This window comes from Syngnathus typhle, linkage group LG7 (assembly GCF_033458585.1).
Source record: "Syngnathus typhle isolate RoL2023-S1 ecotype Sweden linkage group LG7, RoL_Styp_1.0, whole genome shotgun sequence".
In the NCBI taxonomy this organism is placed as follows: domain Eukaryota; kingdom Metazoa; phylum Chordata; class Actinopteri; order Syngnathiformes; family Syngnathidae; genus Syngnathus; species Syngnathus typhle.
In genome coordinates, this window is record NC_083744.1 from 13,772,017 (window position 1) to 13,796,881 (window position 24,865).

The window sequence follows — 24,865 nt, forward strand, 5'->3', positions numbered from 1 at the left end:
CTGCAGAGGCTTACCAAAATATTCCAATCTCAAAAGATCATTGAGGGCAAGTACTAATTTTCAAGGATGAGGGGACATACAAGGAATAGAAAGAGAAACAATAAAGATGAGTAAAATCTTACATGGTAGCAACTACAATATGTTAAGTTTGATTAGTTATTGTAGCAGAGGGTATTTTTGTGTTGTCAAGTTGTGGGTCTCAGTACCCTGACAATCTACAAATAAAAAATATTTTTAGAAAACCACATCAAATCAATACTTTGACTTTTACCAGGCCCTTTTTAACCCAAGTCAACAGAACATACTGTCTGCATCTCTACTCTCAAGCGACCAAGATGACTCAGTTGCTCTGAACTGAATCCGAACGTTGCGCAAACATTATCTTGTACCGCCGATAGGGGCAACAGCGAGCAAGTTGACTCGCTCACCAAGCACCAACAGACACGAAGAAGAAGACGCGGAAGTGGTCGCCAGCGTAATGTTGTTATGGCGCCTCGCGTGTAATTCAACTTGAGTTCCTACGAATTCATTCAAAACCTTTGAGAGGTTTTTCAAGGTATGTAGACTCCCATTACAATTCACGTTTTAAGTCAAGTACTAGACAACTCTCCGCTTGTGAAGCAACAAGCGGGCTTATATCGTTTTGGAGTTAGCATTAGCATCAAAATAGTGAGAAGCTATAGTCTTTGTTTACATTTTCCTACACAGTTTGGCATTCTAAATTCAATCGCTACATTTTCAGTGTGTTTCTTTAGGTTGCTGTTAAGCTGGCTGTGCCGCTGCAAAAGAAAAATGAGTACTCAAGTATGCAAAAATTCATCCAATATTTTCACACTGGTTAAACAACCACGAGAATGACCAAATGTATCTTTTCATTTCAGTACAGCATCCTTTTTAAACAGGAGCATGGTGAGTACCAGCCAGACTAATTGCACTATAGTTAATAGAGCAACAATATGCCTCCAGTTAATTTCAACAATTATTTTCTTCCCTTTAGCACACGATGATGCAATCTGGACAGCAGCGTGGGGTAAAAGTGAGGCGGACATTTCAGAAACAATTGTCACCGGCTCCCTTGACGATATGGTCAAAGTGTGGAAATGGTTAGTGTGTATGTGTGTGTGTTGTCTGTGCGTGGCTTGTATTGATTGGTAACCTTGGCAACACAGATGTGATTAGTGCAGTTGATGATCGTTATGAATAAAAGAAGAAAAAAATTGAAGACGTTTATTGGACATGGAATGAAGAGTGAACAGGATGTTGCTTATGGAGCAATACTGTCACCGAGTGGCGTGTCTGGAATAATAACACCAAAACGGGCCTGGATGATGTCACCAGAGAAAAAGACAACACGAGCTAACAGTCGGGTTACCTACGTAGGTCGGACGAGAAGCTGGAGCTGCAGTGGACGCTGGAGGGACACCAGCTGGGGATCGTGTCCGTGGACATCAGCCACGATGCCGCCATCGCTGCGTCCAGCTCGCTCGACGCGCACATCCGCCTCTGGGACCTGGAGTCCGGCAAACAGATCAGGTCTATGGATGCGGGACCAGGTGAGACCAGTGGACCATGAACGCATCCATGAGGAACACCACTCACTTGTTCGTCCCTGTCTGCTCGACTGCTGAATTAATGACGTGATGTGATATGCTTCCACTCTAGTGGACGCCTGGACGGTCGCCTTCTCGCCGGACTCCAAGCACATCGCCACAGGAAGCCACCTTGGCAAAGTCAACATCTTCGGTGTGGAAAGCGGCAAGAAGGAATACTCTCTGGACACCCGAGGGAAATTCATCTTGAGCATCGCTTACGTAAGTAAGGTAAATGCAACATGATGCGTTTTGATTCGACGTGTTTCATTTTGTCTTTGACTCAGAGCCCAGATGGTAAATATTTGGCGAGCGGGGCTATCGACGGCATCATCAACATCTTTGACATCGCCACGGGAAAGCTCCTCCATACGCTTGAAGGTGGGCTCAGGTTGAATTACCTTGGGGGAACCCGTGAGCACATTGTGAGAATGATTGAAATCGATGCCAAAATGTTAAAGGAGCTTCCTTCCTCCTCCTTTAGGGCACGCCATGCCCATCCGCTCCCTTACCTTCTCTCCGGACTCCCAGCTGCTTGTCACGGCATCCGACGACGGCTATATCAAGATTTACGACGTGTATGTCCCTTTTTTGCACACTTGGCATTTTTGTTATGATTCCCTGGAAAGCCCATTTAAAAGAAGATTATTTATTTAATTTTTTCCCTAGACAACACGCCAATCTGGCAGGCACGCTGAGCGGACACGGATCCTGGGTGCTCAACGTGGCCTTCTCTCCGGACAACACGCACTTTGTCTCCAGGTAACGTTTCATCCTCAGCAGGCTTAAAGTGAGGGTTGAAGAAATTGAAAATATAAATCCCTTAATTGACTTTCCCGCCATTTCCTCTGCTGCATCTCTAACTTTTTCCACCACTTCAGCTCCTCAGACAAGAGCGTGAAAGTTTGGGACGCCAGTTCCAGAGCGTGCATCAACACCTTCTTCGACCACCAAGACCAGGTAAGTCACTATTTTAGTTTTTTTCTTTCCATTACATATTTCTTATTGCATAATTGCACTTTCCTCAGGTGTGGACTGTCAAGTACAACAGCAACGGCTCCAAAATTATCTCGGCCGGTGACGATCGAGCCATCCATATTTACGACTGTCCCATGTGAGGCGACGGGTGGCAGGAGAGACTCCTTTTGTGTGAATGATGTTGTACTTGCTCATGACAGTACAATAAATTTTGTTTTTTAAATAAACCTGTCTGATTGGAGTTGATAATTACTGAGTACTTATTTTGATTATTTTTTCTTTAGGTGGATCACTCAGCTGTCGATTACACAGAATAACCTTGGAGAAAGTCTAAGGAGTTCGGTTTTTGTTGGTAGAAATTAAAACAAAATTTAACGAAACAGATTATATGGGGAGTGTGCCGTCTGCTGGGGACATGTGGTACTGCACCCACTTCACTCATTTCTACAGTATACCGAACTTATTTCACGGACGGTGGTGTATGTTTATTTGGACATTCTGAGTAGTTTTATTTGGCATGTTTGATTGTTTAGTTTGTCATTTCTAATTCTTGGATTTGTCAATTATCAGGAAAACGCCCAAAAGCCACTTATTCCAATGAATTATTATTATTATAATGATTAATACTTAATAATAATGATTATGTTTTTGGAGCGATAGTAAATGGACTCGCTCTGGTGTCGTGTTGTTGCAATGACTTCATTCGACGAGCTTGAGGGCGTCAGTGAGCCAGCCGCAGCCTGAGCCTCCCCCCACTTCTCTTTCAGGGATAGAAAGACTCCTTGAAAGAGAGCAGGCGAACTCGCCTCCAATTGTCTCAGTCCAACGTCATGGAAAGACTTACTTTGTGTCGAGACTGCGAGGAAATTGAGCCACACAAACAATACCGGCTCGCTTGAAACGACTGTTGTGATTTTGCAAAGGATCGAGCGAAGATGCGCAGGAACCTGCTTACGGGACTCACGGAGCAACTTTGTGTCTGAAGGACGGACGGACGGAAATGTGGAGCTTCCGTCTCACAATGTATACGGACACCATCGCTCTCAACTCAAGTGCACTTTTCGTTTGGAATTATTTGCATCCGGGACCGTTTTCAGGATCCGTAATGTGACCAAAGTGGGGGGGAAAAAACGAGCGGGCCCGGACCATATATTTTTTTTGGATGATTAAAAGCAACGTTTCGTTCCCGGAGCTGGTTGGTGAAACCGGTTTCTTAACTGATTTGTTCGTTACAGGGAAGTCGAAATCTGTACATTAAGGGGGCGTTTAGGTGCACGCAAATGACTGCGTGATTTAGACTAACGAGTGCATGGCTCGATGGGCTTGTAGTATTCTTATTAGAGTTCAAGTGCGAGGAATAAGTTGAGTAAACAGCTTTTGACTGACAGTGCCGTTGAACACCTGATCCGTGTCATATGAGATGAGTTGAAATATTCATTCAGGTCTCCTAGATGTTTCCAATACAGCTGCTAGAAACCATGTGCGTGTAGATTATTTGGCATTATTGATATTGTTTTGTGTCTGATCAATCTGGACAAAGTCAAGATGTCGGTGAAAGCCAAAGCCCTATACACATTCCAAAGTGAAAACAAAGAGGAGATCAGCATCCAGGAGAACGAAGAACTGATCATCTTTGACGAGAACTCCGTGGACGGATGGTTCCAGGGGGAGAACAGCCGAGGGGAGCGGGGTCTCTTTCCGGCGTCCTACGTGGAAGTCATTCGCACGCGTTCCAACTCCAACGTGACAGACTGCTCCATCAGCCCGGCGGGTTCTTTGGGGAACGATTCGTATTATCTCAACTCCACCGCCAACACCACCCTCAACTCGCAACCCACTTACTACGATATCGACGACGATGACGACTGGGACGTCTGGGATGATGCGTCAACCGTGGTGGAGGACGCTGATATCGACCGGAGCCCCGGGGCCAACGGTCACCCGCGTCAGAGCCCGCCGTCCAACAACCCCAACGTGCACTACCGGGCCAAGCCGCCCATGGAAAGGCAGGACAGCATCTCCAGTGGCAGGAAAGGCAGCATGGTGGGCCGTAATCTGAACCGCTTCTCCAGCTTCGTTCGATCCGGCGTGGAGGCCTTTGTGTTGGGGGACGTGCCCATGATGGCCAAGATAGCTGAATCGTACACCATCGAGATGAACCCCCTGGGGCCTAGATGGAAGGAGAGCCCGCAGCCTTTCTCCTGCTCCATCGAAGACCCCACCAAGCAGACCAAGTTCAAAGGCATCAAGACGTACATCTCGTACCGCGTGACGCCGAGCCACACGGCTCGGCCCGTGTACAGGCGCTACAAGCACTTTGACTGGCTCTACAACCGCTTGTTGCACAAGTTCACCGTCATCTCCGTGCCTCACCTGCCGGAGAAGCAGGCCACGGGACGCTTTGAGGAGGACTTCATTGAGAAGCGCAAGCGGCGCCTGATCCTGTGGATGAACCACATGACCAGCCACCCGGTGCTCTCCCAGTACGAAGGCTTCGAGCACTTTCTGATGTGCGCCGACGACAAGCAATGGAAGCTGGGGAAGAGGCGGGCCGAGAAGGACGAGATGGTCGGGGCGCACTTCATGCTCACCCTTCAGATCCCCAACGAGCACCAGGACCTTCAAGACGTGGAAGAACGGGTGGACACCTTCAAGAACTTTGCCAAGAAGATGGACGACAGCGTCTTGCAGCTCACTCACGTCGCCTCGGAGCTGGTTCGCAAGCACCTGGGCGGCTTCAGGAAAGAATTCCAACGACTGGGCAACTCTTTCCAGTCCGTCAGCCAGTCGTTCACGCTGGACCCTCCGCACAGCTCCGAGGCCCTCAACAACGCCATCTCGCACACTGGCCGCACCTACGAGAACATCGGCGAGCTGTTTGCTGAGCAGCCCAAGTACGACCTCTTTCATATGCTGGACACGCTGTCGCTCTACCAAGGCCTGCTTGCCAACTTCCCAGACATTATTCATCTACAAAAAGGTAATACATGTTCAAAACTTCACATTTGGCAAATCTGGTGTCAAATATAAGGCCCGGGGGTGAGATCTGGCCCACCATACCCATTTAAACGGCCCGCAATTAGCCTGTCCATTTCACAAGTCTGAGCTTCTGTATTCTTTCTAGTACTTGGCTCCAAGCTATGTGTGAAGTATGTGTGTCATCCCGTACTTTTGGTTTTGGTTTCAAACTTTGCTCCTCACCGACAAACAAAACTGGTCTTGTTGGCGAGTTCATTACGAATGACGGATATGCTTGACACCCTCCCCCGCCCACTTCCCTCCGCAAAATGCCAACCTTTTAAACGAGAGGCTAAAACTGGTCCCGGTGCATTTTACATGTCAGTCGGCAATAAGCGTCTCCTCGGCTGTCACTCGGCAAAGCCAACATATGGATCCAATTTGAAAAAACTGCTTCGAAAACATGATGCGTACCAACAATTTTTTTATTTATCAAATCATATAAAGGTTATACTTAACATTTTTGGACCAGACCCTGCCGGGATTAAAAAGATTGGCGTGGTCGTGCGTGAGCCACGTGTTCTTAGTTTTGGACGTCTCTCGGGAGCGGGAGAAGCTTCCAGGTTATGTCAGAGCCCAGGCGTGCGTCCGGCACGTTGAACTCGGTTTTCGGGTTATTTTATTTTTCTGCTCATTCTCGGGTTTCAAATGAGGGCAAAATTTCCGGTACATTTCCATTGGAATTAAACCTGCTGCTGTTTGACGGCCTATTCCAGCAGAAATAAGTTTTTTTTCTTACTACAGGTCAAAGTCACCTGGTTGTTGCGATCAAACGTGTTAATTCCCATGCAAAGTTTACAGCTTAAAAAATGTGTGGAACTTTGACCCATTCTGCTCTCCATCTGCTTCTTCTCATCCATCCTTGTGAAGTCGAGGGAGGGCCAGAATTGGATTGCGAGGGCTAATTGCGCCGCATTGTTCCAGAATGACGCACCTTGTGAGCTTTTTTTTTTTTGTGCAGATGTGATCGGCGCCGCTGTAACCGTATCACACTTGCTGCTTTGTCGGAGAGTCTCGCTCCCTGAATACATTATGACACCACCTCTGGCACATATTGCCAACCAGATCAAAATGGCCGCCGGGATGCGGCGTGACGGAAACAAAAAGGAATTCTCAAAAGTTTCAGTAGCACAAAGGAAGATGAAATGGATCCGTCTCTTGGTGGATTGTATCAGAGGGATGAGATCTCTCTGTTACGCAAGAGCCTCTTCCTCGTCGAAATGTCAACAGAACCAGAAAACTACTTGCACCCGAACTGCCACTTTTGAGGGGGAAAAAAAAAAATTCCAGGAGGAAATATTATGCAATTCTAATCAGCACCGTTTTTAGAACCTTTTTAGAAGAATTGGGTGCTATATCTAGATCAGCTGGATCAGCTGGAACCTCGCTAGGTTTTGAACAAAACACAAGACTGCTGAGTGGGCGTCTCCGACTCACCATCAGTTCCCATCATTAGCGTATCCACGGCGCCCGCAGTGTTTCCCCAAAGCAAATATTTGACAGTACAGCATTAGAGTGGACCAAGCCCAAAAAGTCCCGTTCCTAATTGTTTTAAGATCCCACACACTGGAGTTATTTACAGTGACGACTGTTCCGAATGGTACCTAAAGTTTTCCTCGTGAAAACTTCAGCGCCGTGTCTCGTAATGTGGATCCAATTATTTTATAAACGTAACAAGCAGTAAAAGAAAACAAAAAACAGCATGTTGTCGACGGGATGGGTGAATTTGAGCTTTTCCTGCGTTTGTGTCTTTTATTGTTGCTCTTATTCCTTTGTGTCTTTTATTGTTGTGCTTATTCCACTTTGGCGAGCAAATGTTTTTTGTACCGGGCCGCTGTTTGCTTGCTCATAAATCTGGGCCCACACGATTTGTCCGTCTACATGCTGTGACATTCCTGTGCATGTTGGCCCACTGCGTTGCTGATTCACACCAATGGAGACCACAGATGTGTCCCAGAACTCTTTGCTCGGCCAGCCCTCCCTCCCTCCACATACTCTCGGGGCACCAGAGTGCAAAAAAATAAGCCTTCATGGCTTTTGTCAGACCAATGTTAGCGTGTACAAGCCCGGTCGTTGTCCAAATTGAAGTCTCGTCATTATTACGCAAACAGTCTCCCTATTGTCGTTGTCTCCTGTTTGATTCTGATCCAGCGCCACGAGAGCTGCGGTTCGACAAAAACGACACAGTCTTCTTGTCGTCAGCCGCTGTAACACGAAGCGCAATCAGTTTCAACTCGCAACCTCACCACGTCGCTCGTCCTGTTAATTTATCGAGTATCTGGATAAAAATTGGATACAAATATTTAAATAGCAAAATATTATATAATGTTGCCTTCCTCATGTTCCACACTGGTGTCAGTGGCTGCCGGTATTCTTTTTTTAAAGGCGGGGCCTGGCCCGGTGAGTGACGTGTGTCAGCGAATGGAGTTGGCTGTCGTTGAAATCTGACGGAGGATTTGCTGTAAATTTAATGGTTGTTTTCGAGTCTGTGTCAGTTCATTTGGCATTGAAACCTTTGTGGGATTGCACAAGGAACACACCTGTGAGTTCATTTTTGTGTCACAAGGAGCCATGTTTGCAATGGCGTGGCCTCTTTGGCTAAGAGACATTAAAGGGAAAGCGAGTCACCGCATCCATGTGGGCGACAAAACATCCAGCGGACGCTTTGGTTAAAAACGACAATGCGTGCTGGGAAAAGAAGTGTCTATTAAAGACTCTTTTTACGTTTTTGACTGCAATATCTATTTGAACACAAGCAATACCGACAACATAAATTCTTTATCCTCTGCGATAACCGGGAAAATTAACCCGGAAAATGTACCTGATCTCCACCAAATGTGACTAACGATAGTTGTTGTTGTGTTTTTTTAGAATTTCTTGGCAGGCTAGTTCACAGGCTGTTTCTGACCCCAGGCTCCCCTGTCCTACTTTAAAAGGGAAAATCCAAATGGGTCCAAATTTGGAGCGTGGCGTGTGAACTGGATGAGCTTTTTATTGAGGGAGGCTGGCTGAATTTGCTGATGTCTGTCAAAAAGGCTGGCTGTGTCACGAACACGTGGAAAATAGCAGCTGAGAGCATCTGTGTTTGTTTATGTTCATCAGTTGGCTATTTTTGTTGGCACGTGTAAAGTATAAAATGTCTTTCTTGAGTCCGCTCATTCAGCATTCAGTACAGTGGAAGCACATCTTTGTCCCTCCATGTAAAACAATGCATGTTTTAAAGATGATGTACTATATTTACAAACCGCATCATTAAAAAGAAAAAAATAGTTGCCTAGCTTTATGCTAACGTATCATGTTAAAGACCATAGACAGGCTAACGGAAATTAGCGAAATGACTCGACACAAAACTTTAAACAATGCATGTTTTAAAGATGATGTACCGTAATTTTCGGACTATAAATCGCGTTTTTTTTCATAGTTTGGGTGGGGGGGGGCGACTTATCCTCAGGAGCGACTTGTACCTTTTAGATCAGTGCTGAGATGAGAGAAGCTCTTTATGTTTTCCTTTCTTGGGGGGTAGCAAAAGAATCGCAACTATTTTGGGTCAGTGTTCCGTAACGGCGCCTTGGATTTAAAAGATAAAATTGTGCAACAATTGCTGCTGCAAACATTTTAGCGACAGTGCTCAGCTATTGGATGTAGGCCTGTAGCTCTTCTCCATCATACAGTTGTCAGCTCACATTTGTGCAAAGTGGATGCTTGAAAACGGGGAGAGCAAATCTCCCAGAATTCCTCCTGCCCTCTGAGGCTTGTGGGAAAAGAACGTTGAGCAGACGCCAGAGTTCAGCCGCCCGCAGGATTGTAGCCACAGTTAATCTGCGCGTCCTCATTCTTCTTCTGCCGCGCATGCGTAGCCGTGCCAGCCCGTAAAGAGCTTGGCCGCTGTTTAGACAAGCGGCCTGAACCCCCTCCAGGTTTTGCTAATCCCTCGCAGACTATCTCGCCGACATTAAACTGTCACACGACTGCCACTAAACATCCAGTCACCGAGCAGGTGACCTTCTCTCAAAGTAAAAGTGGAACTGTCTCGGGGTCCCGAGAAGTTTTTTCACCAAACAAAAATACAACAAAATTAGTTCAAACCGTCTTTGCCGTGAGTGTTTTCCTCGTCGGTCGATTTTCCACTTTCAATTAGCGCTGTGGTGACCTTTAAAAACCTCTGTGCGTTAAAACGCGTCCAAAAAGCACACTGGAGAAGAACGAGGCTCTTCTGCTGTTTACTTCTTGGTAGGGAGACACATTTGATCCACAAAGAGATTGAAACTAAAAACGAATCAAAACAAACTGAATTTGAACAACTAAAGGAGATAAAAATGCTGACACAGGCACTCCTTGAAGTGGGTAGCCATGCTATGTGCTACATGCTACGTGGTGATGCACATCCTCCTCTCATGTGGAAAAAGGAGCGCCTGAATGTAGGTCATTACCACCGTCTCCTCTCTCTGTGCTTTCCCACACGCTTGCCAGGAATTCCGCTCAAATTCCGGGCCCCAACGTCGACTCGAGATGTCGTTACCCCGGCGACCGCGGGCATGTCCCTGCTCGCCAAAGAAATCAACCACGTGAAAATTTGAAATATTCCCTTTTTTTTTTTTTCTGCGTGTGTGTTAGCGTTCAGACAGGCTGGAACAATCGGATGGATGGTGCCCGTGGAAAAGTGACGTCATGGACGTCTGGGCCAGCATGGTTCCAACTTGCCCTCAGACGTTTGCTATGTAGCGAGTCCCCCCTCGCTTCACTCATTCACAACAGTCAATTGTACCCAACAATGTATGCGGAATTTTGCACAATTGCTCTGAGGAACAAAATTAGAAGACATTTTATTATTTGTTATTCAATATTTATTATTTAATTTTTATTATTCGTTATTTATTATTATTATTATTATAAGTGCTAAACTGTATTGTTATTTTATTTTTATTTTGTGTTTTTTTCTTTTGGCCACCCTGAGTAACAGAAATAGAAGACATTATTATTTATTATGATAAGTCCAAAACTGTATTGTTATTTTACTTTTTATTTTATGTTTTTTTTTTTTTTTCTTTTGGTTTCAGGTGCCTTCGCCAAGGTGAAGGAGAGCCAGCGAATGACAGACGAGGGCAAGATGGACCAGGACGAGTCGGACGGCATCCGGAAGCGCTGCCGGACGGTGGGCTTCGCTCTGCAGGCCGAGATGAGCCACTTCCACCGGCAGCGGGAGGTGGACTTCAAGGACATGATGCAGGCGTACCTCAAGGAGCAGATTGCCTTCTACCAGCGCGTGGTGCAGCAACTGGAGCGTACGCTGCGCATGTACGACTGTCTCTAAGGACGACGCGCGACAAACGCAAGGATGCTCCCAACTCCAGACTGATCACGTCACGGATGACGGCGTCGCAGCGATTTGTTTATTTGACATAATTTAAGGTAGGACGTAACGTGTAGGTTTTAAATTTCTTCGCCATTCCTTGAAACTAAAGCCATCAAACGGGTTCAGTCCCCTTCTCTTAAAAAAGAAAGAACACAAGAATGTCTTAAACTGTCAGCATCACTTCCGTTTCCCAGTGAGCATCCAAATGTTGCTGAAGTGCCTTAAAGTCGCATGTCCACCAAGTTCAGAACGGTTGGAAAAAAAAAATCTGTGGACTTTGAAGATCACACCAATGTGGTTAGCAACCGGAGGGTAAATTACCCAAAATTATTTTTGCTACCTTACACAATTTTTAACCACACACATGAAATCACATGAAACCGTTGAACTGAACCAAAGCGCACCGTGTGGCCGAAACGTACATTAGACATTAGTCAGTTGTATTATGGCGCAAAGTAGGCCTTTCCACGTTTTGCTAGCAGGACAGACCAGCCTTATTTTTAGCTATCCAGTACTCGCGGAGGCTGCCGATACCGACCACCGATACTTAAGGAAAAGAAAATCTACATTGCAGTAAGTCCTCCTCGGCTCTAGTTGGCGTTACACCGCAGCGGTCCGACACATCGGCAAATCATCTTTAGTGCTTGAAAGAGATTTTGTATACAATGTTTTGTCATTGTGTTGAATGAAATATTGAGGTATCGGTAATCGGTATCAGTGAGTACTCAAAGAATGAAAACCCGTGCTGGTAATAGTCTGAAAAAAATGAGGTATCAAACATCCCTAGTGCAATTTTTGTTATAGCGGGCTGTCCATGGACTAACTTAGCAATTTTTGCAATGCTAGCGGAAAATAAACAAAAGCTGAATTTTTTAGGGATTCTAAGCAAGAAACTTAATGATTTTTTTTTTAATGATATGACCAAAAATGTCACTTTTTGTACGATAAAAAAAAGGTAATTGACGTTTTTAAGTCGTCAGTGTTTGTGTTATTTTACATCCACAATTGTGACGTGTGAATGCTTTTTATGACTCTGACACAAATGAAGATTTGTGTGTCCGATTTACATTCCGCTGTGCTTGTTTTGTTATCATGACATTCCCAAAAGCAGCGATTCAGCTTCCTAAAGTGAACACATGCCATTGTGGTTCCAAATGTTGCCGTGTGTGTTTTTTTAATACTCTGACCATGCCTGTCTGGCAGTTTCTCCCACAAGTCCGAATTTTCCGACGTCTTTCTTTTTTTTTTTTGTCTTTCTTCAATTGCAGGGCTCATTTCTCTCTCTGCTTTTGTAATTGAATCTGTCCTTGTCTGTGAAGAAAAATGTGCAGGCAGGCTCTGAAAAAGGAGGACAACATTTTTAGTAAATGAAAATTCCCTTTGAAATAAAACACATAAAAAAAATTGATGTAGATGTGTTGACCTTGAGAGTTTGCAAGATGTTAAAAATGTCATTCACTCGATTCAAGGGAAGGGGACATAGAGGCTTTGAATAAAAAAATAATAATAAAATAAAAAAATGTTGGTCTGATTTTGTCATCTAGCCTCAGCAAGCTTGCTATTGCTCCAAAATCTGCGGCAAAAAATGAAATGTATAATTTGACAAAATATAGTTCAAGAATAAAGTTTTTGGAGGAATTCATTAGAACAAATTTGTTAGCTGCTGCATCCAGCTGAACATTTGTGAGGTGCTGCGACAACAAAAAACTTCCCCTAAAAACTTTGTATGACATGTCTTCCTAAAATAAACAATTATTAAGCAGAATATAAATTTTAAAAAACGCTTGTTCAATGTGAGCCTGGAACAAACTAATAGACTCGATTTCCTCTTCAAATCATCCCGTGTACTCGAAGACACTCGACCTTCAATCCCGGCAACGCGTTTCAGGTTCTCGCACTTTGTGGGATGTAACACGAGGAGTGGCAATGACCTCATTTTTAAACTCACAGAAGGAAATGTCATCAATTGGAAAAGGGCAGCGGAAGAAATACCGTCGGGTGGAGGACAAAAAGTTGGATGGGCCTTGGTGACCCGAATGAGATGAATGATGGATGATATCGCCGCATACCTTTGGACGCTTGAGGTGGTCGGCAGAGTTTGTGTGCTCCCTCGTCTAAGCGAGTCCTTCTGAAGGGAAGAAGTGTTGGATTGCGTCCTCGCTGCGAGGGCACCTGCCAAAGCCATCAAGGACGGCCGCTGGAGGAAGTTTGCATCAAAACATAAAAATGTTGAGTGAAGAAAAGGCCCAGCGTCTGCATCGTTGAGTTAGAAGATAAAAAAGTCGTCACCGAAGCGCTCCGTGCAACTTCTTTTGTGTAGACCTCAGTGACATGGACTTGACCTCTGACCTCCTTCTCTTCCTCCTATTTGAGTGTGTCCAGGAACAGATGGTGAAAGGCATACTTGGATTTTTCTTCTTCTTCTTTCTTTTGCTTGGTAAATGACACTGCATTAATTTGTTTTGAGAGAGTTTTGCGACGGGAACGCGCGTGCGCGCACGGTCATGGAAATTGGATGCTTCTGGCAGACGGGTGCATGGTGTTTCTTCCGAGTGGGACATTGTCCTCTGAACAACCTCTCTGGTGACTCAGCACTTATTGGAAGATCTTCTGATTTCGCAAACTACCTCAGTATTGTCTACGGGGGTGGAAAGACGCCGTGTACGCTGCTCGCACGCAACATGCGCATTTACGTGTTGGATCACTCCGTCAGTTTTGTTGATTTTACTCAGGAGTATATTTTGGCAAATATTGACTTTAGCCTTTAAGCTTATTTATTGACCTGCTTGAATTACAAGCAAGAGGAGATGAGCAGGTCCCGGTCGAATGAAGTTTCTAATTTCACTCTGATTCTAATAGTACGGAAGAGTATATTTGAGAGGAAAAAAAAAAGAATACAAAAAACGGTTCTTTACATTCGATTTCATCAGTGCTTTTTTTTCCTCGTTTATTTGATCTTTTTGCTATCATAATATTGTTTGTGTATATGTAAATACTATCAAAATCTATAAAAATATGTAGTATATAGTTTACATTAGTTTGCCAAGTTTTTTCTACGTTGTCTCGATACGTCACATTTTGAGTGATAAATGGCGATTGGGCGTGGTTGGTGGCGTGAAAAAATGGCGGCCATTTGAGCGTCTGCCTTCATTTGATTGGTTGTCAGTGTGGGTGGAGTTTGTTTACATGGCGGTCCAGTTGATGAGAAGCACCTGTGGCTAAAGCCAAGCGGTGGCAGAATTTTGGGCATAATGTCATTAAATTATCGTTACGAAGCGAATTCTCGAAAGAGTTCGACTTGAAATAAAATCAGAGCAACACAACATTTTTCTTCGCATCAGCAGGAAGCAGGCAGGCTTTGCCTTTGGGCTAAAAACAATCAAAACAAGCGCACTTTTGGCAGGGAAGAAGATCCTCCCGCTGGGCTTTGAGGTCGCTGATACTCAAAGACAGACTTTCTTGGCAAGTGTGCGTTCTTCTCGTTGGCTAACGCTCGCAGTGTGTCGAAAGGACCACGAAGACAACAGCCAAACAAAACTGCAATTCCTTGAGGTAAAGTAAAAAGATGAATTTAATGCCGGCTCGCGTGACCTCGTAATCACCTTCAATGTTACAATTTGGCTGCAATGTTTTTGTCTTCTTATTTCTTTCACTAGTATTTCGTAAGGATGTGGCCAGAACAAATGTGGCGCCCGAAGTGGAACATCTTTCATGTTAACAAATGGTCAGTGCAATCTTCAAAGATGACAGATAGCGGCGTCTGCTTTTTCTGCTCCGGATCAGTTTATCTGTACATAAACATGTCTGTTTCTTCCCCCCCCATCCCTGTTCATAAGTTTAAAACTACAAGTGAACAAAAATGAATCACAATAAATTGTTACATTGCCCTCATCGCTGATTGGTTGTAGACCAGGAAGAATGTTCGAGACACGCTACTGAACGCAACAAGCTAACAGACGACATGCTAACCACAAATCAGTGTTGGTTGGGCAAATAAACTGTTTCGTCTTGTGTGCCGACACTGTAAGTTCGATTCCCTCATGTGAGGGTGTGAATGTGTGTTTTAAAAAAAAATAAATTACATGCTACATGTGGTTAGCATAAGGCCGTTTAACGACAAATTCAGTTTATTTGGAACCACACAAATACTAATATCCGGGTTGTAAAATGAGTTTGAAGTATTAATATATATTAACTAATACTTACTAATAAATAACTAAATTTTCTGCTATTTTTCTGCCACACTGCATTTTTTGTTAGCGTGTTAGGTAACGTTAGCGCATCGGCGCACTTGCTTGAAAAAGGCCCGCCACCTCATTCACGTTTAAATGGTGTCCGTCCTTGGGATATTATGACTAAAGACTCTCAGTTGTATTATTAAGACACTTTGGTAATGTTTTAAACTGCAAAACAAAGTCGGCAATATGTCTGCTTGAATGCTTGTTAAGTTTCTGGATGAGAACTAATGTTTTTTTCCACTCAATGACTTCATATGGGGAAATTGTACAGCCGTGATGAAAAGCAGCGGAGGCCTGACAGCTCTGGAGCCAATTTCCCCAAGGACGCTCACGCTTAAAATAACTCGCCGCGTCAGCATATTTGAGGGTATCGGGCCACCGTCTCACCCTGCGGAATGACATCTCGGACCACCTCGGACGCTTCCCAGGATCACGTTGCGACGTGTCCAACATCAACATGGTGCAAATGTTCTCCTGATGCAACATCTTTCTGTGTTTGCTGTAGGGAGAGGTCCAGCTCATCAGCTGCATGCAAAAGATTATGACAACCCCACAAAGAATGTCCAAAAAGGGGTGACTGGGGTCCACCCTGATGATGTCATTCTTGTGGTCCATCTGAGATGTGATGGAGGCAACAGAGATGAAGAGAATCAGGTGTTTTTATTTTTTCTATAACACAAAATTGAGTACCATGTGTTGTGCGCTACGGATGACGCTTGCAGCGAGTTAGCATGACTGAGGTCAGCCAGCGACATTGTTGCTTTTGGCCTTTAAGACCTAATGAAAGCGGCAATCAAGCTTTTGTGGACAAAAGCCAGATGTTGGTGGTTTTTGGCCTCTGGCCGTTGTTACCATTGGCGCAATTTAGTTTTTGACTTCACTTAAACCCTGTGGCTGGAAAATGCAAAAACATATTTAAATGCTATGCTAGGTGAAGAATCAACAGGGCACTACAATAACAAAATAATATAAAACAATAGTAAAATGATAACACGTTCTAATATGCAACAGTCACTTATCTCACCTCCAGCTGTCTGAGTGTGTGTGTGTGTGTGTGTGAGGGGGGGGGGGTGTCTGTGAGTGTTGCACTCTTTCTGAATAGTCTTTTCTTTGCTTCGCTGTTGGCTGCGCAACTGTGTTTTATTGACCTCCTGACCACCACATATGGCCTCGGGTTTGTGTGTGTGTGTGGGTGAGGGGGTGGGGGTCCTGCAATCCCACTCCCATCTAACAGCTGCATGTGAGAGTATGTTCAATTAATTTTGTTGTTGGTTGAACATTTATTGAGTAAAAAAAAAAAATCACTGTATATGGTTTATTGCAATCAAGGAAAAGTTGAGCTTGAAAACCAAAGGACTGTGAAGCAGGAAGTTGGGCAGCCCTGAACGTAAACATGGACAGGCACAACACTGCTGGAATGCGACTTGTCGTCTCGATAAGATAGTTGAACTCACTTAAAACTGCTGTTTTGGTTAGCAACAAGGTAGAAATGGATTCAATAGTTAATAATAGTTACATAGTTTACCCTTGAATTAAGCAACAGTAGCACTAGTGGTACATTGGCGCCCTCTAGTGGTATGCCAAAGAATCACTGAATTAAGTATTTGTAGAAAAAAAAATGCCTCTGTAGCATTCCGCACAGATATATAATTTAAAGCTGCGTTTACTTTTTTCTTGGACAACTAAGAATCGGCAGCGAGATCAAGTAATTATCTGACGTGGACGCCACTTCATGCAGGACCGGCAATGTGGTCCACAGATAAGGGTCCAGTCATGCCCAACAGGAAGCGCTCATGTTTGTCTATCTTTAAACTTCATTGCAACCTTCTTTAGATGTTTTATTTAATCAGCCCTCGTTGCTCAACTTGTTGCTGTGGTAATCAGCAGGCCTGTTTTTTTTCTTGGATGAGGTCATGCTTGTTTCAAAGTCAAAAACAACTTCTCGTGGTTGTCTTCCTTTAATTCCCCCCCACTTTAAGGAAACAAGTATTTATCCTCCTGGCATCTCAAGAATGGCTCCTCCTCTTCCCAGTCTGGAGCTGTTTTCCCAATTTAATTTCTTTATTTTTTTTAAAGACTAGAGGAATTGTTTTGCAGCAAACTTGCGCAAGTCGACGTTCGTCAGAGACATGGAAAAAAAAAGCTGCTTTTAAGATTAAGGCATCTGGAGGGAACATTGTCTGCTCAACGATTACTGCCTCTCCCTCCAACATGGTCATTGTTTACAACCAGGGACGGTTCACGTTGGCCTTTAATTGCTTGCGAGAGCATTTGATGTAGTTAAACAAAAACAAATAAACTTCTCAGTACAGTGGACTAGTGGTTAATATGTCCGCCACACAGTCTTTACGATTGCAGGTTGACTCCACTCCACATGTGAGTTTCATAGAACAAAATAGCTGACATGCAAGTAAATAGCAGCAGGAGCAGCAGCAGCAGCAACAATAAGGTCGAGATTCTGTTCTCCTTGAAAGACATCCAGGAACGACATCACTTGCATAACCGCGGTTGAGATGTGATGACGTCAGCAGGCAGGCACGCACGCACGCACGCCCAGCTGTGTTCACCTTGTGCAAAGCGACAGTCAAAACGTGCGCAGGCAGTTGGCTTGACTACTACATTAATTTTGCCAATGTTGTACTTTACTGCCATCCGGTGGGCAGGTTGGAGTGTTGCGTCTAAAATAAAACGCCGACCTGATTGCAGGTCTGTTTTTATTGAGAACTAAAATTTGCTATAAACAAACAAATCACAAATTACGAGCATAATCCATCCAGCCTTTCTGCAGAGCCCAGATTTAAACCCAGAAACGTAGCACTCATCCACTGTGCTGCAAAAAAATTAAAATATTCGTAATAATTCCAACTAACGGATTTGACCTCTAAACCAAGAAATACTCTAGGTAGTGAAAGGAGTATTGTGAATATATCGTCATACATTAAAATGGTGTGTGACTGAGCAAATCAATGAAGGGAGCCTTTGTTGCATCAGACTTTTTATTGAAATTAGTGTAATGGAAACCTTTCAGGAGGCTTAGATGGACGCTTGTCATGCTCTGAAAGCTCAACTTTTGAAAAAAGGTGTGGGATGATGTAAGGGCAATGAAAGAAATAATAAATAATGAATGAATAAAAGGAAGGACGCTGATGAAACACTGGATGAAAACAAAAGGGAGCAGCAGCAGCAAGCTAGTGAGGAGGGCGATTAGTCTTCATTAATGTCGTTTAATTAGAATACAGCAAAAACACAGAGATTATTTACACAAAGGGAGAAAGAGGAGGGAGGAGGATAGTGAGAAATAAGAAAAGCTAAATATTTCACAGGAAATGCAAAGTGTCCTTGAACACATAACCTCCTGAGCTTTGTGCCCACTGAAACCCCCCCCCATAAGATGTCAGGACATTTCAGTACATGGTAAAAAGTTACGTTTATAACGCTATGACAAAAGGAACATAAATGAGAACTTTGACTCCTTTTAGCGGTGAAACCATTAAAGTCTAGTTCGGGCGTGGGAAAACTTTCTCCCCCATCCGAAGGTACTAAATTGATAAATGTCTGATACAACAACCACATTTTTAAAAATTATAATACATTTTGAGCGTCTGTGGCTTAAATATTTTCATAAATCACACTGATTTGTTAGCATCATCGAATCAAATGCTGCATCTGGTCCATAAGCCGTCGGGACCTCGGTCAAGTTCATTCCAATCCGAGAGGAACAAAGAAGTAAAAATCATCAATATGAAAAAAAAATCTTCTATCTCAGTATGTGACTATATTTAGCTTACTTACAGGTATGGAATGCTTTGAATAATCGAATTGTCGTCCATTCCGATCAACCCCTGGACTCAGAAGCTTCTGAAGAATTCTCAACTAAGACCGTCCAGATCTGCTTAAAACCAAACTTCCTGTCCGTTTTGCGTGTTGCCAAACCTCGGAGCTAAATTCAAGTTGGAAAGTTTAGGTTTTTTTTTTTTTTTAGTACCAAATCCTCTACCTCTAAATAGACAAGCTGCTAAAATGTTACTAGTGATGATGTTTAAATGACTTTAGCCCTGAGAAACAGTGGGGTGGGGTGGGGTGAGGGAGCGGGGCTGGGGTGAGGGGGCGGGGACAAACAAACGAGAAAGCACAGAAGAGACAAAAAGCAGTTTGAAATCGCCTGGACAACAGACCATTAAAAAACAACAACTAAAACCTCTAGTTGGAAGTTTACACAGGAACAAAAACTCATTTTGGGGATGTCTAAAGGCAAGAATAACAAAAACAGTCGCTGTGGACCTAAATGTGTTTACGTCATTTACCCTATGTGAACGAAACGGCTCAGCTCATGAGCTGAAAGCGAATCGACGATCAAAACTGTGAACAAGTAATGCGAGCCTTTGATTGAAAATGGTCGAGCACACGAGAATATTTTCTTTCTTTGCAAACACGGATCATGTTTATGTCACTTGTGCCCTTGAAGGAATGATAGAATAAATATAGTACATGGCATTGGAAGATAAGAAACCACCTCTCGCCTTGCCAAAAAACGATTCAGTGTTTTGTTGCCTGAGAATCAGTCCACAGTTGAGTCTCGAGAAGTATGCGACTGTTTGCGTCCAAGAAGAAAAATCCATCAAACTGCTGTGGCGACAAGTGAAGTCTTTAATACTGAGAAGATTTGGAGTGCTCCAAACGCTTGAGGGTCCACCTCTGACTGGGGCAAGGGTGGTGCTGGTCGGGAAGGGGGGGGGGGGGTGTTATAAGAGTCTCAAACCCAGTACTGGTTCTTTTTCAAGACCGGTGTTGTCGTCCGGCAGTCCTGCACCAGCTCTGGGTCGGCCTCCTTGTCCATGTTGGACATGGGGATATTTGCCGGATCTGTTTTGCGAAAGGTTTCGGTGCCGGCAACCTCGCCGTTTTTCGGCTTGGCCGCCGCCGCCGTCTGGACGTTGTGCTTGCCAGTCTTATTTTTACGGACCAGGTAGTATGCCAAGAGAGCTGCCAGGAGCAGGAGGATGAGAATGACCAGGATGGGGATGAGAATGGACCAGATGTTGCCGCGTCGAGAAACAACGGGGTTCCTGTGAGAGCCGCTGTCGGACGGCGCTGCCGTGGTATGGCCGTCCCAATGGGCTTGGTCCCGGTTGGCTTTCCAGCGAGGGTTTTCGGTGGTTGGAAAGGGGTACGCGACCAGGTTGGGTTTGTCCTTTCCGTCCTTTGTTGGGGTCTCTGAAGGGACCCTCAGTAGAGTGGCAGGGTAGACACCTGAGGCATTGTAAGGGCCCGTTTGGAAGGAAAGCACGCACTCCGCCGGCGGCACCCCATGAGCCTTGAGTAAGAAGCGGGCCTCATCCTGAGTGAGCCCATCTTGGGACCCGGAGGAACTTTTTGGAATTTCCATAGCAACGCGCCCTTCATCCAGGTCCCGCTGGCTGAACGAGTCCAGGGGCTGGCCTGCGCCGGGACCGCCAGACCTGACGAATCGAGCGCCCCGCGGCTGCTGGATGACCGTGAACGTAGGGGAGGTCCTGGTCTTGTTGGCCAAGGCCGTTGCGTCCAAAAGCTTCCCGTCCACCTGAACAAGAGAGTCTTGCGGTAGTAGGGGATCCTGGGCAATCTTGGCCAAGGGTTGCACCGTGATGTTGAGGACTGATGACGCATTGGCCGCCCGACTCCGAGCGACAAAGGCAACGCTGTCGCGGGGCGAAGTGGACTTGACGAAGCGTACGCTGACTCTTCCTTCCTTGATCTGTGTCTGGGTGAAGGCTGACGTGGGTTGCCGGTCGACCATGACTGCCGCGTACTTCGGAACGCTTGTGATCTTGTAGAGGACGTCTTCCTCCACGGGACCACCGGTGGTGGCTCTCAGCATCTCCTCAGTCACCAGAGTCTCGTCGTCGCCCTGCTTCACCTTGATCTCCGGGGCTTTGTCCAGCATGAGTGTGCGAGCGAGGATTCCGATGTGAAGAGTCTGTGGCTCTGTCTGATGTTCCCCGTCGGACACGATAAATTCCACAAAGCCGTTTGCGAGGCTGCCGTCGCTGTGAAAGCCCACCTGCTCGTTGTTGATCATCTCTTGGGTGAATTCAGAGAGGATGTCCATGGTGCGGGCGTCAACCAGGTGCCCGTTTCTTGGGGGTTTGGTAACCTTAAAATTGACTTCATCTGGGGGGCTGTCTTCATCCTGGGTGCTCAGATGCTTCTGGGTGACTATGATCATAGACCCTTGTAGAACCTCCAGCAGCTGGTCAATGGTGACGAGCTCAGGGGGTTCCGATCCCCGTCGTTTGATGGAAACATTAAAAATCTCCTCTAGGACCACAGCGTCGGATGTCACACCGTCAGCCCGACTCCTCAGGCGGGCCCTGAAGGAAAAGCTATCTGAAGAAGCTGCTGAGTCATCATGAAGATATTCCAGCTCTCTGCGGGTCACATCCCTCTGCGTGAAGTAAGGTGAATCCCGGGGTATGTCCCGACCTCCCAGGGTGATGCGTCCATGATTGGGGAAACGTTTGATCTCAAAGACCACATCTGCACTCTCTGGCTCAGGAAGGCTGGCCTGGAGGTTGGAAGCGTCAAAGATGGAATCATCGATTGTTTTCCTCTGGCCTTGCACGATTTCCAGACCTGCGTAGAAACAATGAGCACATTACAAAGGGGGATTTGGTCACAAACTTGACGTCCGCAGTCCTCATGGATGGGTACGCTACATACTAGCTGTTTAGTTTTGTGTTAGCTTAACGATTAGCATGTCTTTTCTCATCATCCGTTTTGTGGAAACGAGAATTCTTATAACAGAAGTGTAACTGGTTTTCCATCATGGAGGCTGTGATTATGACTTAGGAGTGAGTCGTGTTGAGCACAGCAGGAGGCAATCTAAGGTTGTTACTATTTGTACCTAGCTAGCAGACAAAACAGCTAGCTGCTAGCTAGCGAAAGAGACGTTCACCTTTGTTTCTCCACATCTGTGAGGAAATGTTGCTATGCGTTGCGTAGTAGGAGATGGTGATGGGTAGCACGTCACGGACATCCGGGGCAGGGTGGGAGGACATAACGAGCTCCACAGAGTCCCTCACCACCCAGAAGGGCTTCTCGGGCAGCTGGTGCTCATAGAAGACCGTTCCAGATTCCAACTGAGGACAAAGACACAGATTGAGGACGTACACTTGGACAGTAGCTTGTCTTGAATTGAATTTGTCAACGTTTCCAAAGGCCTGTCTATAAGCAGAGCTCATTAATTTTGTTATTTTGGAGAGCTGAGGTGACATTTTTCTGCCTACATCTCCTTCCCCCTGGAGGTTGAAAAGAATTAGAGAAATTGGCGACCCGGCAACTCAAGACTGACCATCGGAATGTGTCGGCTTGTTTATTTTTCTGCGCTCGCCATGTCCTGAACGCAACTCTCTTTTTCTCTTTCTCTTTCACTTTTTCTTTTGTTTTTCCTTTTTTTCTCGTTCTCCTCTCTTTCTCTATCATAAAACACTGACAATCGAGCTGTCAAGGTTTGAAACCGGCAGGAATGATTTGTTTTTGCTCCAAATGTGACAGAAATATGCTTTCCATTAGTTTTTATCAGCTCTGCCCCATTGGTCAAGCAGTAAAGCGGGCGGAGAGATCGCTGGCTCACTCAACTGGCTAATTTCAGCAAGATCAGATATAGTGTGCTATAATTCTTGATCCTTGTTCACCTGAGTTTGGGAGAAGCGGTTGATTTCCTCCATTTGGTTCTTGTCGTTAGCCAGGATGAGTCTTCCCAAACGAGGAGGCTGGAGCAAAGAATAGATGATCTCGTTTCCGTCCTCGTTAGTCACTGCACCCAGATTGGCACTCGTGATAGGCTGTCTCGTTCCTGCACGGGCATTAATCGGTGGAAAATTAACTTCCAAGCAGTGTCGTTAAGCAGACTCCAGAGTCAATTTTGTTGATGTTTTATCATTTCATATGTGATGTGCTTATGAAGCCATTAAATAAAAATAAAAAAGCTTCTTGATTCTATTTCAACCTACTAAAACTCCCTCACTGGTTATTTGCTGATGTGGACATATCACCTGGAAACACCATGAGCTCCTCTTGGGTTACCATGGTGATGGTGAGCGGCCTGGCTGTGACCACAAATGTGTGGAGTGGAGACGTGTGTTGGCCGTCCGACACGGTGAAGCTGAAACCACCGGACTGTTCACCTGGAGACACACAAGGCTGAGATTGAAATACAGGAATGTGTACGAATGGATCAGAATATTCAGTTGGGCGCGAGTCGTCACCCTCGTGAATGAAGCTGATTTCCCCGTTATCAATTTGGGTCTGTGTGAAATTGACGGCGGTCTCATCGGGGAAGTCTTTGAAGGCCACCCTTCCGCTGGTGGCCGTATCCACGGTGTAATAGATGTCCTCGGCAGCAGTGTCGCCGTCTTCAGTTTTCAGCATGCTGGACGTGATGTCTGCCTCCTCACCGGCGAGGACCTGATGTGATATAGATGGAATATACTTGTATAATAAACATTTCTTTTTTTGAAGATTAATTGAGGGGTGTGTTATTATTTTTACACATTTTTTTGTACCGTTTTTTTCCATGTATAGTGCGCCCCCATGTATAGTACGCACCCCTAACAATGGCATGCTGATGCTGGAAAAAAGCTTGTACCCATGTATAATACGCACCCAATTTTTATGATTTTTTTTTAATTTTTTTTTTTTTTTTTTTTTTTTTTTTAAGTCCCAAAGATCGTCACACACGCAGGGAGGCAATGGGTCCCATTTTTAAAGTCTTTGGTATGGTCTTAACTAGGCTGGATGTCATTTTTTTTGTTGGCGTTGATTTCTCCGACTGCCCCTAAACGCACCACCGCGCTCCGTGCGCGCATGGGCTGCGGACGTGAAAAAGGCGGCTCTGTATGGGAGAGACGTTGAAGAGGAATAAAAACAACCTTGGAAACCAAAACTTGCCCCTCGTCGTGACTCGGAGCCGCAACAAATGTTTCGGATTTGTGTAGGGTACATTGTGAGACAGCAAACGAGCAGGTGATCGAGCAAGCCTTGTCTGATACGAGAGCATTGCGGTCGCATGGAGCGTGTTTGAAGTGAACAGCAGAGACGAAAGGAACAAGGCAAAGTGTTGTGAAATAAAATATTACCTGTAATACGCATTTTGTTATTTGCTGATTGAAACTGCTAATTAAACTGTGAATTGAAACTAATAGGTGGAGAACTGAACTCTCGCTCTTTATATAGCTGACGTGTCTTGCGCAACCGTTCTGCGCATCTGTAATGGCGGCCTCCGTATGACGTCCGGTCCGCGATGGAGATTAAAAAACAAACAATATTTGACAATAACACACCATCGAGGATTGCACCATCGCATCAAACGATGTGTCGTCAATTATGAATTCTACTAAGTGTGTTGGGCAGGATGGCTGAATGCGATGCGCGATTGACAACAAACAAGAAGAAAGGTGAGTTTTATTTCGGGGGAGATTTGTCATGTCTCGTCCCCAGTTTTGCTATGTGTCTAGGTTGCCATAGTTTCTGTTCGTGTCACCCCGCTCTTCCTGTGTTACCTCAATCGATGTAACGTGTTTTGTATTTAAGTCCTGTCTGCCCCTCGCTCACCGTTGGATCATTGCATGTGTTACTGTCATTCTGTTCCTGTCTTTGGTAATGTCACCCTGTCTTTTTGTTCCACGACTTTGTCGGTCAGTCCTGTTGTT

The 24,865-nt window shown here is 45.1% G+C and overlaps 4 protein-coding genes across 8 annotated transcripts in view; 3 read left to right on the top strand and 1 right to left on the bottom strand.

The window, feature by feature from the left end:
• Positions 1–39: 39 nt before the first annotated feature.
• Positions 40–2,794, top strand: skic8 (SKI8 subunit of superkiller complex). 3 transcript variants are annotated; one of them, XM_061282830.1, is made up of 11 exons: positions 40–556; positions 743–804; positions 882–909; positions 998–1,103; positions 1,381–1,553; positions 1,663–1,811; positions 1,877–1,970; positions 2,074–2,167; positions 2,259–2,351; positions 2,471–2,549; positions 2,618–2,794. In XM_061282830.1, exons 2-11 carry the CDS (start codon positions 793–795, stop codon positions 2,705–2,707), a joined length of 918 nt encoding a protein of 305 aa, XP_061138814.1. In that variant the 5' UTR covers positions 40–556; positions 743–792; the 3' UTR covers positions 2,708–2,794. The 3 variants fall into 3 exon arrangements, with proteins under 3 accessions (XP_061138814.1, XP_061138815.1, XP_061138816.1); XM_061282831.1 differs by having other exon boundaries at positions 756–804; XM_061282832.1 differs by having other exon boundaries at positions 462–556; positions 887–909.
• Positions 2,795–3,289: 495 nt separating this feature from the next.
• On the top strand, positions 3,290–11,236 carry snx33 (sorting nexin 33). The gene is made up of 2 exons (XM_061284267.1): positions 3,290–5,547; positions 10,643–11,236. Exons 1-2 carry the CDS (start codon positions 4,113–4,115, stop codon positions 10,894–10,896), a joined length of 1,689 nt encoding a protein of 562 aa, XP_061140251.1. The 5' UTR covers positions 3,290–4,112; the 3' UTR covers positions 10,897–11,236.
• Positions 11,237–15,687: 4,451 nt separating this feature from the next.
• Positions 15,688–24,865, top strand: part of lingo1a (leucine rich repeat and Ig domain containing 1a) — a 174,731-nt gene continuing 165,553 nt past the window's right edge. The window contains exon 1 of one of the 2 annotated variants that reach the window (XM_061284260.1): positions 15,688–15,830. The gene's annotated coding sequence lies outside the window, so the exon portion shown is untranslated. The remainder of the gene's footprint in view (positions 15,831–24,865) is intronic. The other variant, XM_061284259.1, reaches the window with a different exon arrangement.
• Positions 19,088–24,865, bottom strand: part of cspg4 (chondroitin sulfate proteoglycan 4) — a 39,762-nt gene continuing 33,984 nt past the window's right edge. The window contains exons 7-11 of one of the 2 annotated variants that reach the window (XM_061284257.1): positions 23,423–23,621; positions 23,210–23,341; positions 22,850–23,010; positions 22,111–22,294; positions 19,088–21,788 (exon numbers count right to left, since the gene is read on the bottom strand). In XM_061284257.1, coding sequence (XP_061140241.1) covers positions 19,930–21,788; positions 22,111–22,294; positions 22,850–23,010; positions 23,210–23,341; positions 23,423–23,621 — 2,535 coding nt within the window. In that variant the 3' untranslated portion in view covers positions 19,088–19,929. Of the gene's footprint in view, positions 21,789–22,110; positions 22,295–22,849; positions 23,011–23,209; positions 23,622–24,865 lie in introns of both variants that reach the window. The other variant, XM_061284255.1, reaches the window with a different exon arrangement.

Coding starts and splice junctions, on each gene's coding strand:
- skic8 (XM_061282830.1), top strand. Junction 910..997: donor CCTTTTTAAACAGGAGCATG/GTGAGTACCAGC, acceptor TCTTCCCTTTAG/CACACGATGATGCAATCTGG. Junction 1,104..1,380: donor ATGGTCAAAGTGTGGAAATG/GTTAGTGTGTAT, acceptor TTACCTACGTAG/GTCGGACGAGAAGCTGGAGC.
- snx33 (XM_061284267.1), top strand. CDS start 4,113: ATGTCGGTGAAAGCCAAAGCCCTATACACATTCCAAAGTGAAAACAAA. Junction 5,548..10,642: donor CATTATTCATCTACAAAAAG/GTAATACATGTT, acceptor TTTTGGTTTCAG/GTGCCTTCGCCAAGGTGAAG.